This window comes from Erpetoichthys calabaricus, chromosome 9, assembly GCF_900747795.2.
Source record: "Erpetoichthys calabaricus chromosome 9, fErpCal1.3, whole genome shotgun sequence".
NCBI lineage: Eukaryota > Metazoa > Chordata > Cladistia > Polypteriformes > Polypteridae > Erpetoichthys > Erpetoichthys calabaricus.
Window position 1 is genome coordinate 29200166 of NC_041402.2, and position 17839 is coordinate 29218004.

Sequence of the window (17839 nt, forward strand, 5' to 3'; positions counted from 1 at the left end):
TTTCTTTTTCATTCGTTATATTCTTGAATAAAGCGCACTTGTTTTGTTATACCTTTTGTGAAAATGTTTATTTGATATCTGGACTATAGTCTTCACACATACACTTCCTGTCAACATTTTGTCATTATTACTATAATATGAAAAAAGTTTGTTTTAGTTATGTGCTCAACATTTCTTGCTTTTTCGCATGTTCTGTCATTCAACATTTACCCAGAACACACATGAAATGTATGTATACCAAATAATGCTATATTATTTACTGCATACAATTCCAGACACCTAACTACCAGATAAAGAGACTTCAGCTGCCTTGCTGGGGGATGGGATAGCAGGCTGCCTGCTCCCAGTGCTGACTGACACATTTGCAAAACAAAGATGCTGATGAGGATGTGTGAGGAAATTTAAGATGTCTCCGCATTAAAAATATTTTTGTAGGCTTCAGCGATTCTAGTGTTAGGCACAAGGTTCTTTCAGCATGCATGGGAACTGTTTGGTTGATGCTCAATAACACTTGGAAGTTTGCACTAGGGAAATGTCTTCTTTTACAAAAAACACAGTTGTGGAAGTTAGAGAAAAGTTTCAGAATACTACTGACAAGAAATATGAAGACCTTGAGTCAGATTCTGATTACAGTTTTGACTCCATTGGAAAAGACATGTTTGCTGAAGAATTCGATGCTGCACTTCATCTGATAGTACTGTTTATAATATAACTCTGAAGCATTGCGGTGCGCAGTTTTACAATTCAAGCGTCACATGTTCTCAAGCACTAAACCAGGAGGCTATCTTCTGCACATTCTCCCTATGTTAGTTTTCTGAGCAGTGCTCTTCCAGTTTCAACTTAGAGTACCAGCCACATACCTGCTCACAGTTTAACAACACCCCTCGATTGAATCCATTTGTATCACATCGCACTCCTTCCAGCTTCACATGAGCACACCTCCTCTCCCCACATACTCTTTGATTGAATGTCCTGAACCACACTGCATGAACTTTCAAGGGGAATCACTATTAGGTCCAAAGTACTTATATTGTGCAGAGCCATCACGGATTGCATTTTCACATGGGGACTTGACCTCTTTCTTCAATAAATGGAATGTGACTGTTTCTCTCTGCTGTTTTGAGTATGCCAGTTTTTCGATTTACATATTCAAAGATGCCAGAAAAGGCATTCCCTCCACTCCATGACCCAAAACTGGAAGAAGCTGGCATGAAAATATACTGTATGTACTTAGTTTATTCCAGATGTGAAAGGCAAGAAAAAAGCAACACCACAAAATAAATAAAAACACACTAAACGTCTGAAGGATAAACAGCAGCATAAGGCAGAATAGGTGTGAATTATAGCACAAAAACAACGTTTTGTACAAAATGTAATATTTCTCTGTGTCTAGTGGTAAACAGAAGTTGTTTCAAGGAATAGCATGAAAAATAACTTTGAAAGTAAGGGATTGGGTAAGGACATAATTATACATAAATAAAGGTAGTCGTCAACTTATGACTTATGTGTCTTATAACCAATCGACTTATGACCACTACCGCGTCTCATAGACAAACGACAGTTTTTGCCAATATAGCTTTGTATGCCGTGACTCATTCATCCTGGTATTAGTTTACTACCTACAGTGGTTCTGACAGTGACATTTGTCTTAAAATTACAGGAAAAAAGGCAATTGCTCTTGACACAAAAATGAAGGTGATCAAGCAGTATGAGGGAAGAAAGCAAGCAAATGAAACTGCATGTGAGCAATTCCTCTTCTTACAGTTAACACAATGAATACTGGGAGAGGCTCACAGTGATGATGTAACATAACACATATAAAGAAAGGAATTGTGAAGCAATTAGAAGGTTCAGCACTTATCCGATCAACAGTAATAGTGAGAAAAAAATAGAAATGTGCTACGAATGGTGAAAAAAAGCATATAAAACAAGCAATATGAATTAAGGGACTTATACAGTACTATACACACGGTAAGGTTTGAGTACATATACTGGTCGTATATATCGACTTACAACTGGTCCGTCAGAACTGAACGTGGTCATAAACCAACGACTACCTACAGTTACAAAGTTTTTACTTCTTGATTCAGAGTAATATATTTGGGGGTGTGTGTGTGTGTTTTTTTGTTTTGTTTTTTATTAAAAGATAAAAATATAACTGCAACTTCGATACTTGTTTTTAATGAATTTTTTATGTGCAAGAGACTAAATGTTTTCAAAAGGAGGACACCTTGAGTCAAACATTATAACTTTACATGCTATGGCACATGAAATCTAAGCTTGGTATAATGATAACTGACAGACTGGAGCACAAAAGAAAACAGATTCCAGGTACTCGCATCTTAAAATCTTTATATACTGTAAAATCCGAATTTGTGGAGAGGAACTCCTAAACATTTAATTTGTTCATGTTGTATTTATTTGATGTTAGTGTGAAACAACTGTTTTTATTATAATTTATATTATTTAAAAATTTAAAAAAAATATTTAGTGTTGTACTCATTACAATTTAGCCATTTGCACCTCTTTTTTATATTTTATTGTAATCATTCCATACAAATAGATCAATTTTTACAAAAAATAGGATTTAAAACAAATCAACCCCCACCCCTGAGCACCTCTTTTATTACATATGCAAAATAACAGCTATTTATTTTTAAGTACATAATATAGGTGCAAAAAAACTAAGTCTAACATAAAAACAATGATTCTGGTTAGTGCTTCAATGAGCCTATGTGCTAGAAAATGTTTTAATATACCCATGAACAAAATGTATACAAATATATATTTTTTGTTAAAGCAAACAGCATCTTTAGATACAAGCTTTATCCACTCACCGCTTCTTGAATTTCACATCGGAAGACATGAATTCTAAAAATTTCTGCATTGTAATGGCTTTCAGTAAATGCAAAGCAATCACTTTCCGGTGTCCCATCATGACCCCTCACACAGAACAATATTTTATAGATAGGATAGTTGGCTATTTCTGTGTTTGTCAGAGGGTCCAACAACCTAGGAAACAAAAAGAGACAAAGCTTCACTATTATAATGATATATACAGTATGTGTAATTTATATTTATATATATTTATATATATATATATATTTATATATATATATATTTATATATATATATATATATATATATATATATATATATATATATATATATATATATATATAATATTTTCTACAATTAGCATTACAGCACAGAATTTTGTACTGTATTATTTATACCATTTTTTATACATTTGGATTTTTTTTTTTTACCTCATTCTTGGTTAAAAGGCCGCCAAATCAGAGTTATTCAATTGAATCAACAGTTGGTTTCTGACCACAGGACCACATGTGACTGGCTGTCTTACCTAATGGTAGGGCTGGGCGGTATGACCAAAATTCTATATCACGGTATTTTTCAAAATTATACCAGTAGCTAAGAATAACCTATTCCACTGTCATGAGAATTGTACATTGTACAAAAAAAAATTTAATGTGCACAAAAGTATTACAGGTTTGCATGGCCCCATAAAGTGATAGTTTTCAAGGGGGTGGCACCAATGATGAGAAGGAATCGCACTGCATGACAGTTGCAATCAAAATATAGAACCTTTTTATTGAACAAATTTTGCAAACAACTTAAAACTATAATTTTGACAACATATTTTTAACCAACCAAAGACACATTTAGACTTAGTAAAATATTCAGAGGAGCTTGTCAAAAGTTGTACTGCACTGAACATGTCTTAGAAAAGGAAAAAATACTAAATGTTTGTTTGTAAACTAACTACACTTTCTGTTAATGTTATCAATCTCTGTCCACTGACACGTTAGCTATATGGATTGTAATGGCGTTGGTTATCTCGATCTACCGCTTGCTTTTTTTTGTCATAGGCAGTACCTCTAGCAAATGCATCTACAAGTAACGTCTTACTCGAGTGTCCTCTAGCTTTTTCAGTTTTACCTGAGGACATGGAGGGTGCCAATCTTGGTTCCATACATTCATGGTACTCCAAAGCATGTTTGCGGCTAAGGTGGTACAGCAAATTGCTTGTGTTGTCCAGCGACAACTTTATCTCCACAGCATTTGCAGTAAATAGTTTTTTGGTCCACATCAGACCTTTTAAAACCAAAATCTCCAGACAAGGCTCCTTTTTTCAGCAAAAGTCCTTCTGTGTCATCATGTTCAACTTTATCGTCTGCTACAGCTTCAGTTTCAGAATGTTCTTTGTCCATTTTCACCGCTCAATGCCTCCACTAACATATGTACTCTGTTGCATGCGTGTTCAGCGTTGTAGACAGTGAAAAAGGTTTCCCCTTAAACATTTTCCCACTGCGCCACGTTCTGAACGTTGTTTAGGCTATTTAAACCGGTATTGTGGTATAAGAAAAATTAATATCATAACAAAAATAGAAAACGGTTTTCGGTATGAACCGGTATACCTCCCAGCACTACCTAATGGCCTATTTTTGGTACACAATTATGCATGAAAGCCTCAGCAGGATTGCTTCTATTAAAAAGCATCTGACAGCAAATATTTGAAACTACTTCAGTCTTTAATTTTGTGGGTTTTTTTTTTTTTTATCAGATATGTGCAATGTGCATTACTTCTGTGCTGCTACGCAAGAACAATAAAAATGTATTAATGAAATCTTACATAGGAGACAAAGCAAAAAACAAACATTTAAAAATTTAAATTCACAAGGTATGGAAAAAAAAACGGGCAAGAAAAATGTAATCTGAAGTTAAGAACTTCCCTTACAAGGTCAGATTCAGAAGCAAACTCTTCACTTACATGTTTAGTGCCTTGCCTATTTTACCTCCGAATTATCAACCTACAAAATATTGCTTCTGTATTGCTTTCCTATAGAGGGTTGCAGGGAAGATTATCTACACCTTATCCTGACATAGAAAAGATTAGTGACACTCTTAAATCTCTGCAACAATATAAATAGTAAAGTATATAATGTAAGTATGTGCTGTAAAATAAAACAGTGAAAATCCAGCACAACTCAAATAGGGCTGAGCCAATGGCAAAGGTTATTTCCATCTCCAAATGGGTGGACACATTGTCGATGTAAATAAACATCGTCGACTGGCTCCGAACAATTGTTGAAATTTCCTTAAAGTGCCAAACTACAGCTGCTGCTTTTTTCTTTTCAGTCTTGCACACCTCAAAAGAATGCTGTAAGGCAGACATATTCATAGCATGGGGCACATATGCTTTGCTATGAAAGAGAATTGAAAAGGTAACTTACCCTTTAACACCAGTAACTGTGAGCAGATGAATGTAACAGTTGTATCACTTCTCTAGAGCCTCATTAAGTGTAGCAAATATATGATAGTCCTTGGATGTGATTGTGCATTGTCATGGAGCAGAAAGACAGTTTTTGACAGAATTTCAATTATTTTGCTGCCCACTGCAGGTTTTCTCACTAAGCACATTACAATACATTGCATTGGTCACCGATTATACGTTTCATGAAAATGTGCCAGAATAGGACGCTTCATGTCCCAAAATATAGTGATCATGATTTTCTTGATGAAACGCTGTCCTTTGGATCTCTTCTTTACTGGACAAGACAGGTGTTTCTACTGCATGCTTTGTTTCTTGCTTTCCGGCTTACAGTGATGGAACACATGCTCCAAAACACCTGGATCTCCTTCATAATGTTTCAGGAATTAGGTCACAACCTCCAACCTCCTAACACTTTTGCTTGTGCAAATCAGTAAGTTTTTTAGGTACCATCTTGAGCAAACTTTACAGTACCCCAAGTCATCATGCATTGTTGCATATGCATATCCAAAGCTTATATCCAAATGTGCAACAGTAGACAACATACTCCTGTCTGCACTTTGCCATGTCAATGTAGACTACTGTACACAATACTGATGGTCGACCAGATCAAGCTTTGCTGGTTACATTTCTTGTTTCAACTTTAAACCTTTCTACCCATTTATAAACTTTTTGTTGAGCTGTGTTGTTTTCAATTCCATACCGAGACCAAAATCCTTTAGTGAGTTTCAGCAGGTTTCACTCCGACTGCTGAAACAAATCTCACTATTCCTCATTGTACAACAATGGTGCAATACCACAGCAGAGCGTCCATGTTCATTTGACCTTGGGTTTAACTAAAGCAATGGAAGAGTGCAGCGCTTTGCATATTCGAACTACCCACAAGCATGTTGTATTGTGTCAGCTTCTATTCACTGCAGTTACAACGTAATTTTCAATATGCCTTTACTTTATGATTGTTTAGCTAGTGTTTAGCTAGTTTAGCAAGAGTACGCTACAGTTGAGGGAAGGCAGCATGATCAGTGTGTCATGTACAAAGTTTAAATGGGAAAAGCACAGGTATACTTATAGACTATGGCTGCACAAGTTTGAATTCTTTTATGACTTTGGCGGGTTTGCCTCCTTAAAGGGTCCCCTGAAATCACTCATTTGAATAATGGAATGTCAGCATATACTGTGGGTGAATGATTTGCTGGTTAATGAAACTTGTTAGCAATGTTTCTTGTACCTATCCTTGCAGATTTATATTTTACAAAATATATGCTGTGAGATTCGCATACTGGACAAGGAAATGGTAGCGCTTGTTTGGTCTTGCTGGTAGTGCTTGAAGTGGGCTTGTACTCATGGTGCTTGAAGCTTCAAGGGTACCCCTTTTCCCTTCGATAGAATATACTAATATACACATGTGCTAACCTCCAAGGGGGAGCCCACCACCCCATAATGTAAAAATAATAATGAAATGGAAGGAGGAACAAGGTGCTGACTAAACAGAGTACTGTTAGTAATTTGGTTCTGCTTCAAGCTCTGCTTGTGGGCAAAAAGGAATGTAATTGTACTCTGTACATGAGATAATAGATCTGAAATAAACTGATTAGAGCAAAGCAGTGCCTTACATTTTTTTTAAAAAAGACAATGCCATTGTCATCCTGCATGCACATCGTACGTTGTAGCTCGCAATACCAATTAAGATTTAGCTTTATCTGCTTTTGTGGCAAGTTGTTTGCATGCATGATAAAAAGGGCAAAATATGTGCTACAGCCAATCTATGATCAAACACAATGAAGTACGTTTTTTTTTTCTATAACGCAAGCCAAACCATTTTTGTGTTCAGAAGATGGTAGAAAGAAACAAGGAGTAAAAATAATTAGTAACTTTTAGCTTCTTAAAATTAAAAAAAAAAAATCTACATTTCCTCTTGGTTGACATTTATTCAAATCATTTTTTGATGAAGCAGATCTAATTTTAGAGATTCATGCCAATACGGCTTTGTGATTTGTAGCAATTTTAAATGAACTTGGAATGAATCACCTTTGAATCATAGTTATAACATTACTGAATACTGCTACATGACAAAAAAACTACGCCATCCCTAGGTAAAACGCCTGCGATCCATTTCCCCACCATCCTTCAGTGCAGACACTTTCCACAGCACATAAGCACAGCAGCTAATTATTTGTAATTCACAAGCATCTACTGTATCCATCAGAGACCCCACAATGCTAGGGGCATTTACAGATTATCAGTGTTTTGAAACGACTATGTGAACTTTTAAAACATTGCACAGCCCTAGCCTGGACTTTGTTGATAACATGTTTTGTATCTAGCTATCATCAACTTAGGAATAAAGCCTTTGATTATTGTTATCAGTGATGTTCTCACAATACCACTTAGTCTTTTCTGACACAGGGATCTCCAACTCTGGTCCTGGAGCACTAATATGGATGCAGGTTTTCATTTTAAACATTTCCTTAATTAGTGACCAGTTCTTGCTGTTAATTAATGTTGTTTCCCCTTATTTGAATTGCTTTAAAAAAAAAAAAAGATTCAGTCCTCTGAATTGCTTCTTTGAATGACACCCAAACGGAAATGAGATTTGAAGTTAGCCAAAAGATGACCAGCAAGTTGGGTCTTTAAACTCTAACCGGTTTCTTAATCAGAAGCAGATTCTTGTTAAATAAACCCATTATTTAATTCCATGGCTTGCTGGTGCTCTCATTCAGCAATAGCAGACATTCTTCAAAAAAAAATTTCAAACTTGTTCATTATCTTACTTCTAAGAACACCGTCAAAATGTTTTCTAGACTTGAGTCGATCATGTTTCCTGACTCTTCACCTTTCTTTATTTTCAGATATTGTTTGATGCACACAGGATATCTGATCACATGTTGACTCATTTTGTATCTCTTTGTTTGACTGATAATTAAGGAAAAATTAAGCAAAAAAGAAATAAGGGGTCTGAGTTCTAAACAGCAAGTCAATTAAAATTAAGGCATGTTTAACAGCAGCAAAAACTCAACTAGAATGAAAACCTGAAGCCATAGTAGCACTCCTGGATGGCAATTTGGAACCCTACTCTAACATCTCTATTTGAAGTAATATTCAACTGGACAACGAACAATCTTCTGTGTTGGTTTATATTGCACTGTTAGGATGATACCTTGTTTTGGAAGTGCTAGCCCACCTATCATAACACAACAGAAAAAGATTCCTTTTTTTACTAGAAAACAATACATAAGTATTTTTTTTATTTAGCAGGCATTTATCAGTGTTCAACTCAATGATTAAAAAACACTAGCAAATGCATTTTTCTTTGAGTGAGGAATTCATATTAAATCATCCTATTGATTATATGCAATTAAATGCACTGGGCTAAAATCCAGAAGCCAGTAAAATATTATATAAATAGAAAGCAGATTTTTTTGAATGATGCTATGAGCACTTATTTTTGACAATCTAAAGTTGATAACTAAATGAGCTTACACATTTGCAACTGCTTTGCATGGTATAGGTATTTATCCACTGCAGGTTTGTTGGAAGTTGGACCCTAGCTAAGCTAATAACAGTTCAAACATAATGTACCACTGAGCATACACATATAAGGACCAATTAAAATTGTGTAATCGGCCTCACACATTGGCTATAGACAACCTAAGACATCCAAGAGCCCCCAATGGAAACCTACACAAAAAGATACTCCGGACAAGAACTTAACTTCCTTTCAAATGCTGTAAGGTAAGAAAGTCATAGTGCCACAATTTTATTGGTTACAGAAATAGGATTTTGAAAAAGAGACAAAGTAGACGTATTTCACAGGATGAACAAGCACTATAACAACTAGAGGTATATAAATTATACTTCTGGCCATTAAAATTACAACACCAAGAAAGACACAAGGTATCAAAGCGATATTTATATGGCAGACTAATTATGATACATGGCGTACATGATCAGACGATCAGCTCAGTTACACATGCAGGACACCTAATAATCAGTATTTGGTGTGTTCACTAAGGCTGGAAATAACCGTGCGTACACAGTCTGGCATGGACACGTACAGACACTGGATATGTGTTTGTTGAGTGGAAGCCTCCCGTATGTGACCAAAGTGCAACTGTGGTCACTGGTACACCCTACATCATCTGTCCATGTCCCAGGCGTGCTCAATGAGGGACCTATCCTGTGAAAATGAAGGTTTGGGAAGAAGTGTCTTGTGGTGATCATCTAGAAATTGTAGGATGTTTTACGCCACATGTGGTTGAGAATTGTCCTGTTGGAATATGACACCAACAAACCTCTACAGATCGGGTACCACCTCAGCATTCAACACCTCTTTGATGTATTGCTGGCTAGTCAAGATGCAGGCACAGTGAAAGAGATGAGAACAGGAATGAAACCCAAAGACACCCCACAATAAAACACCTGGCAGTGAGCCTATATGCCACTGTATCACAAACTACATCAAGTTTTGTCTTGATAACACAGTCGCCGCCAAGACAGTGCATTGTTTTTCCAACAAGTAGTCATGTATCACAAAAAACTTGAAAGCTCTACTGAATATGAAGAAGAGAGCCTTCAGGTCTGGAGACAAGGATGAAATCTAGCAGGTGCAGTCAGAATTGAAGAAGCAGTTCTGTGAGGGGAAAGCCCACTACAGAGACAAGTATGAGCATAGGTTACAACAAACCAACATGAAGAAAGTATGGAATGGGGATGAGGACTATCACATGCTATAAGAGGGCTGTAAAACATGAAAAGGACAGGAACACAAACAGAGCCAACTAACTCAAACAGGTCTTCAACAGGTTTGATTTATTATTGTTGGTACAGCTCTCCCCCAACACTGCTAGCCTGTGTGTGCAAGCGGAGGTGGTTCCGGAATCCCAAATGGCAACTGCACCCTGCACAACCATCCTCTTCAATGACACCACACCTGTGGTCTCGAGCTTCCTCCCTTTCCTGGACTGTGCGTCTCTGCTGATCAAGTGAGGGGAGAGCTGGGAAAACTCTGCATTTAAAAAAGGCATTAGGACCGGATCAAATCAGCCCCAGGGTGCTGTTAAAAGTCCAACAGCTGGACATATGGCTGTTGCCCTCTTATTTGAGGTATGTTTGGTCTCTAAGAGCACACAAACTGCCAGAAGTCACTCAGTGAAGCTTCCTTTGCAGTCGCCTTTTATACCCACTGTGGGAAAGTCCTGGAGGCCTATCTCACATACACAATTTGCACATGTGCTGTACTTGGAATCATTTTCACAATCTACCATGATTTATCTGTTCTTAAACTTTTGGACCAATATGAAACATTTTTCCCAGTGCTACAATTTTAACTAACTGCAGTGTACAGCCGAAGGTTTGATGATGCTGCCATTTTTAAGACAAATTTTGGGTATATATTACCAAATATCCATTGATACTTTGTTCAGTTTCAAAGCTGTAAAAAAAAAAAAAATTTGATTGCTAACTCACCTTACAGTTCCCTCTGAAACATTAGGCACTGAAAGAGTCACATCTAAAGGCACCTGACATTGGCTTCGCAAGATAGAGATCATTCTAAGAGCTTCAACTTCACTCCGAGGTGCATTAACTGAGGCACAGCCAAGATAAGTTAGTTTACTGAATAAAACACTGTCTTCGTCAAGCACTGGTGTTGTGGGATTTGATTCACAAGAGTCCTCTTTAAAAAAAAAAAAAAAAAAAAAAAACAGAAAATACTGCTTACAAGTCTGTTAATAGTATTCAAATAAATCTTATGTAAAATGCTTTTACCAATTATTTACTTGATAAATGAGTTGGTATTAAAGTTAGTATAAATGATACAAGTGTTGGCAGACTGTACGCACAGTGGTATGAAAAAGCATTTGCTACATTTTTATTTCATATATTTTTGAAAATTGTTGACATTGAATGCTTCTAGGTATTTATTCAAAAACTAGGATTTGGGGCAATACTCTTAATAGCACTACAGTAGAAGTTACCTGTTATAGTAAGAAAGTGTTGTGAAGTATGGTTATTCACTGCCCGATGTTACTCTTAAATGCCATCATCTTACAGGTGAAATGTAAAGTGCTCAATAAAGGTGACAATCAAGCATTTACTTTAAATTGCAAAAATAAGACAAAAGGTTAATTCTAAGAAGAGAGACAAAGTTGTTTAGAGTACAGTATTTCTGAACTAACGCCATAATGGGATAAAAGTGGCAATGTCAGAAGCACAGGTACATCTCAACAAATTAGAATATCATAGAAAAGTTAATTTATTTCAATAATTCAATTCAAAAAGTGAAACTCGTAGATTATATAGATTCATTACACACAGTGATATATTTCAAGCGTTTAAATTTTTTCATTTTGCTGATTATGGTTATATCTAATGAAAACTCAAAATTTAGTATCTCAGAAAATTAGAATATTGTGAAAAGGTTCAATATTGTAGACTCATGGTGTCACACTCCATTCAGCTAATTAACCCAAAACACCTACATAGATGTCCTGAGCCTTTAAATAGTAACTCAGTCTGGTTCAGTAGACCACAGAATCATGGGGAAAGACTAGTGACTTGACAGTTGTCCAGAAGACAGTCATTGACATCATCCACAAGGAGGGTAAGCCACATAGGGTCATTGCTAAAGAAGCTGGCTCTTCACAGAGTGCTGTATCCAAGCATTTAAATGGAAAGTTTAGTGGAAGGAAAAAATGTGGCAGAAAAAGGTGCACAAGCAACAGGGATAACCATAGCCTTGAGAGGATTGTTAAGTACAGCCCATTCAGGAATTTGGGGGAGATTCACAAGCAGTGCTTCAAGAGCCACCACACCCAGACGCATCCGGGACATAGGCTATAACTGTCGCATTCCTTGTATCAAACCACTCCTGAACCAGACAACATCAGAAGCGTCTTACCAAGGTCCCAGAGTCTGAAGGAAGAGTGAAGAGGCACAGAATTCAAGCTACTAGATGTCCAGTGTGAAGTTTCCAAAGTCAGTGATGATTTGGGGAGCCATGTCATCTGCTGGTGTTGGTCCACTGTGTCTTATCAGGTCCAAAGTCAGCAAAGCCATCTACCTGGAAATTTTAGAGCACTTTATGCTCCCCTCTGCTGACAAGCTTTATGGAGATGCTGATTTCATATTCCAGCAGGACTTGGTTCCTGCCCACACTGCCAAAAGTACCAATACTGGTTTAATGACCATGGTATCACTGTGCTTGATTGGCCAGCAAACTCGCCTGACCTAAACCCCATAGAGAATCTATGGGGTATTGTCAAGAGGAAGATGAGAGACACCAGACCGAGCAATGCAGATGAGCTGAAGGCCACCATCAAAGCATTCTGGGTTTCCATAACACCTCAGCAGTGCCACAGATTGATCACCCCCATTGCCATGCTGCATTGATGCAGTAATTCATGCAAAAGGAGCCCCGACCAAGTATTGAGTGCTTACATGGACATACAGAAATGTTGGCCTACTGACAAGTATTAAAAATCATTTTTTATTGTTCTTGTGTAATATTCTACTTTTCTGAGATACTGAATTTTGAGTTTTCATTATCTGTGAGCCATAATCAGCAAAATAAAAAGAAATAAACGCTTGAAATATATATCACTCTTTGTAATGAATCTATATACGAGTTTCAGTTTTTCAATTGAATTACTGAAATAAATTAACTTTTCATGGATGTTTTAATTTATTGAGATGCACCTGTAAGTGTGTGTGTCTGTGTGTGTGTGTGTGCGCGCGTATATATGTTTTGCCTTTTTTATAGTAAGAACAATTTTTACAATCGTGTAATGAAATTCTCCTGCCTGTTCCAGGAGTGACTTTTGCATTTTTTCTTTTCGACATGTGTTGACACACTGCATCATAATCACTATGTGCCATTTTTATGTTATTTTTACTAACTTATCACTGTGCTTTCTGAAGTAATTTTCCTACCTTCAGTCACACAGGAGTGAAGTATCAACTTTCACTTGGTACCAGTTGGTATCAACTTGGTTCCAAAGTAACAGTTCTTGTGGCATTTAAAAATATGCACATTAAAACACTCTTCAGGCATCAAAAAATATGCCACCATATACTTTACAGCACATTAGTTTTTGAACTTGAATTTAAAACACCCATTTCAATTATGGCCACTCAATTATATTTTTAGTAATGTAAAACAGATTATGTAATAAGGATAATATTAGTTTATCACACAAAAAATCCTGCTAATTTGAGTATGTTCAGTTTAGATTAGATATGCTTTATTTGTCCCCAAAGGGAAATTAAAACTTTATAGAAGCTCAAGAAAAATGTATTTATATTTGGAGTTTTTTTGTTTTTTTTTTTAAATAGTGAACAGATGTTATCTACTTACCATCATGAGATGATTTAACAGGGAGTACCATCTCTATTTTTGGAATGGCTGAAAATGAACCCAGAGAGGGTTCTGTCAAGTCTCCAGGGATGGATACATTTTTTGAATCCCACATCCCTTGGTCACCATGTCCACTAAGAATATGGCTAGAAGAGGAGGCGGCAATTACTAGGGTAGATATTTCATTTTTTTCTTCTGACATATGTTTTTCTTGCCAATGCTCTCCATCACATGCGTGGCCTGACACCGAGGGATCCATCAGTACATCTTCCAGCTCCTTTTGCAGCTGTTGCTCACTGCCGTTCCCTATAATCTGAACAATTGTTTAAAACAAAATAAGATTCTCCTATTAGAAATAAATTTATTAACAGTAATGTATTGCAAAAGTTACATTATTTTTATTCATTTTATTTGAAGCTAGAATATATTTACAAATACTATTTAAAACACTGTCAAAAATAACTACCTAGACATGCGCTTACACATTGTCTGCAGAGCATTGTATATTCAATTTCCTAAAAATAACCAACAAAAAAAAAGTACATGCTAAACATAATTTACAATATAAAATTAAACTGCTTAAAAATATGAATCTTTGCACAAAAACACTTCACAAGCACTAGACTCACAAGTACAAAAATCAAAAACAAAATTAAATCTTAAACTGACCTTAAAGGTGACACCTTCCTCAGTAAAGGCCTGTGTAATAAACAATACGTTTAGTTGACCTATAAATTGTTCTGTCTCTTCTACCAATACTGTATTTGAAAAACAGCACACTACATACGACTGAAAAGTTAATGTAGACATTTGTTCAAGTTCTTAATATTTTTCTTTACAATCTTCTTTGCTTGAAAGTTAACCATAACATTGCCAAATCTGAAGCCATGCATATAAAAAGTGATTTGTCTCTACAGAAAATATTGTTTTCTTCAGAAGCATCCATGTAAACAAACAGCAAACAAAAGTTGCATCACTCTTTTTATGTCACACATTAGACACCATAAGCAAGTTTTTCTCTGATAAAGGAAAACACAGCTCATTAGCTGGTTAATAGCACTTATTGAAGTTTGATATTCAAAAGGAGAAGTCAAATTAATTCAGATTTCAAGTGTCACAAATGTCTCCATTCTTCTTTTACACATTTGTCCAAAATTTAAGACTACTTTTGTGAAATTTCACTTGTCAATTTAAGACTATTATTACAGTCCTATGGCACAAAAAACTATTCAGGTGTTTACCTCTGTAACCAATGTAAAATAGACACTATCATTTTTGAATCCTAATTCAAATAATAAAAAAGCAGCCTGATGGTCATCATTTTGAAAAAGGCACAAAAGACTAGGATATAAATTATTTACATCTAATTCATCCAGTTTTCTCATATTATGCTTGAGCTGCTGGCTAAATGAATGCATATTGTTTCAAGCACATAATTCAAATTTCTGTACACAGACCCTTGTGAACACACTTTACAAATAGATTTTTTAAATAAAAAAAATAAGCATTAATACATAAAAAACTGATTAAACCCTCATTGCACATCCCTTAGAATATCTACTCATACAAATACTATATGAAGCCATATTACTTATTTTTTAATCAAATTACTTTAAAACTATGAACTCACTATTCAGTGGATGTTGTCTTTGTTTATGGCTACTTGATTCACACCAGTATTCAAGTTCCTTCCTTCCTTTTTTATTGCTTAACATCTGTCATGTGGTATTACACAGGAATTTCAGACCACTGTCTTTGTCAAAGTGTCATTTTCACTACGGTTACAAAACTTGATCAAGAGGTCTGAGATCAGGACAGAGATCCCCCTGTTGTTAGCCCTTTAGGCCAAAACTCTGCACAAGACATCATCATCATCTCAAACACAACATTGTTGATGGCTATTTCATTTGATTCCCTCCATATTTCTCATATCCATTGTTCAAGTCTTTTTAAAGTTCCTCTTTTATCCTTTCTCGGTGTTGTCTCTAAATTTTGTGGTTTACACTATCTACAATACCATACTATGATCATCTACATGAGCGCATTGTTCATATGCTTAGATTGCACTTAAAACTGTTTGGTTATTGAATTTATATTTAGTGAGATTCTAGTCTTAATTCAATTTTTCATTTTTTCTTTAACTGTCTGAAAGGAGTGAATTAAAAAATGAAACTGCTGTAATATTCAGCTCATTTTCAGTTTTAACATCCTTTTTACACACTCATGCTATAACAGTATACTGTAAATATTGAATCTGCAGCTTTTTGAGTTCATTACAGCTCATCTTTATAATCTACCAAATGACTTGATCAACTACAAATGTTTTCTTGAACTATCATCTCTCTATTCTGACAACAATCACAATTCCCAAGCATGCATGCATGCTGTAGTAGCTATGCTAAGCATCTGCTTCCAGTAATAGGGAATCACAATCTGTAAAATGCATCGATGGTCAACATGATGCATTAATAACACTAAAAAGGTAAAAATAAATACACACATAGATACCAATGTAACACAGTTTACCTAAAACAACTTGTACAATTACTCATCAATCAGAGAAGCCCAACCATCTGTTTCTGGCTTATTGCTTCTAACATACAGCTGTGATCAGACAACAGCAGTAAATTCACTTGTGACCGGGTAGATTAAAAAAAATATGGAGGTTTCACACGCAGATGAAGTGGGGTGCACACTCAATGCACACACTAACTTTGATATATCTAGTAAATGTTGACCATCCTAAAAGGAAAATTATTAACAAATATATACAAGAATTAAGACAGTAGACAGGCATGCGACTTGAGATAAACTAAATTGACGTTACATCCTTATGGTTGCTACTGGAAAGTAAATATGCAACATTAATCACTTAAATTAAACTTGCCTGCTGTGTCTACGGTCATAAAACTTAAGAGCATGCCATGAGCAGAGATGGCTTTCTTTTGTACTTTTGCCTATTTCAAGCATGTCCTTTTTGCACTAAGGGTAGCACCACATAATTTTCAAGTTATCTTCCACTTGTTCAATACTTTTGTTTTGCTCACAGAGCCATGGTTGGCAAATAAACCAAACAATTAGCGGAAAATGCTGCGATGGGCAAACGCAATTGTTGTCGACAATATGTTTTTTTTTATATATTTTTTTTTCTATGGGGGAGAGAAAAAGTTTCTACCCAATGAAAGAAATTCATGACATGGCCAAGGAGTGTTTAAAGATACGTTTAGTTTGCTTTCAAGTTTGTAGTGTGAAACACAACTGAACTAACTGGAAATGAAATAAAGAATAATCCTGATTCAGAACAAAGTAAACAAATTAAGTGCCTAATGAGTGACTGACATTTTTCTTGTGAGGTGCACAAGATTTATTATATATCTATATATCTATATATATATATATATATATATATATATATATATATATATATATATAAAAGCCAGATATAGTATGGGGCTTTGAGGAAATATCTGCAAATGTCTGGAGTCCATCTACAACTTTTTCCTACATCAATGATGCAGCCTGTCATCTGACAATGGACAAAGTCATCAACCATCATCTCAGCCCTAGGAGACAGACTTTGCTATTTTCAACATTGTAAAAGTATCTTGTACGTTCCAAATGGAGATAAGCAAATACAGACTAAATACATCAATATGTTGCAATATAAAAATGTTTACATAAATATTTTTAATGTACATTTTAGTTGACCCAAATTGCTTTTTAGTTACTTTGAAAAAAGGAAAAGAGAGATAAATTGCCTTACTGTACTATCTTGCAGAAATTCTAAGAATGCCATAAAGTGATATTTCAGTTATTTCACATTTAATACTTTAGTCAGCAACATGAATGTTCACATATCTGCACACAGAAGGAATATCTAAAACATGCTGTCTTCCTTGCATAATGACATTAAATTTATTGACATTAAATTTATTAAGACTTTCTTTTATTTCTGGGTGAAAACTCCTTGAGTGCAAGTTTAGTAAAGAAAATAAATCAAGTTCAAACATTTAAGTCACAGTTTTTAAATTGATTTATAATTTATTTCAAAGTAGTACTAATACAAGAATACATAAGAATACATAGTAATGCTAATTCTATTTATTTGCATATTGCCACCTTAACTCCAATAATCCAACTTTAGTAAAATTACTTGGGCTTTCATATACCTGGCAATAACAAGTAAAGTGTAC

The 17839-nt window shown here is 35.4% G+C and overlaps 1 protein-coding gene across 3 annotated transcripts in view; it reads right to left on the minus strand.

The window, feature by feature from the left end:
- The window catches only part of LOC114657408 (rab GTPase-activating protein 1), a 211885-nt gene that overhangs the window by 162383 nt on the left and 31663 nt on the right, over nt 1-17839 (minus strand). For 2 of the 3 annotated variants that reach the window (XM_051931762.1, XM_028809212.2), the window contains 3 exons: nt 13647-13959; nt 10760-10967; nt 2838-3012 (listed from right to left, as the gene is read on the minus strand). In XM_051931762.1, coding sequence (XP_051787722.1) covers nt 2838-3012; nt 10760-10967; nt 13647-13905 — 642 coding nt within the window. In that variant the 5' untranslated portion in view covers nt 13906-13959. Of the gene's footprint in view, nt 1-2837; nt 3013-10759; nt 10968-13646; nt 13960-14315; nt 14346-17839 lie in introns of all 3 variants that reach the window. The other variant, XM_028809211.2, reaches the window with a different exon arrangement.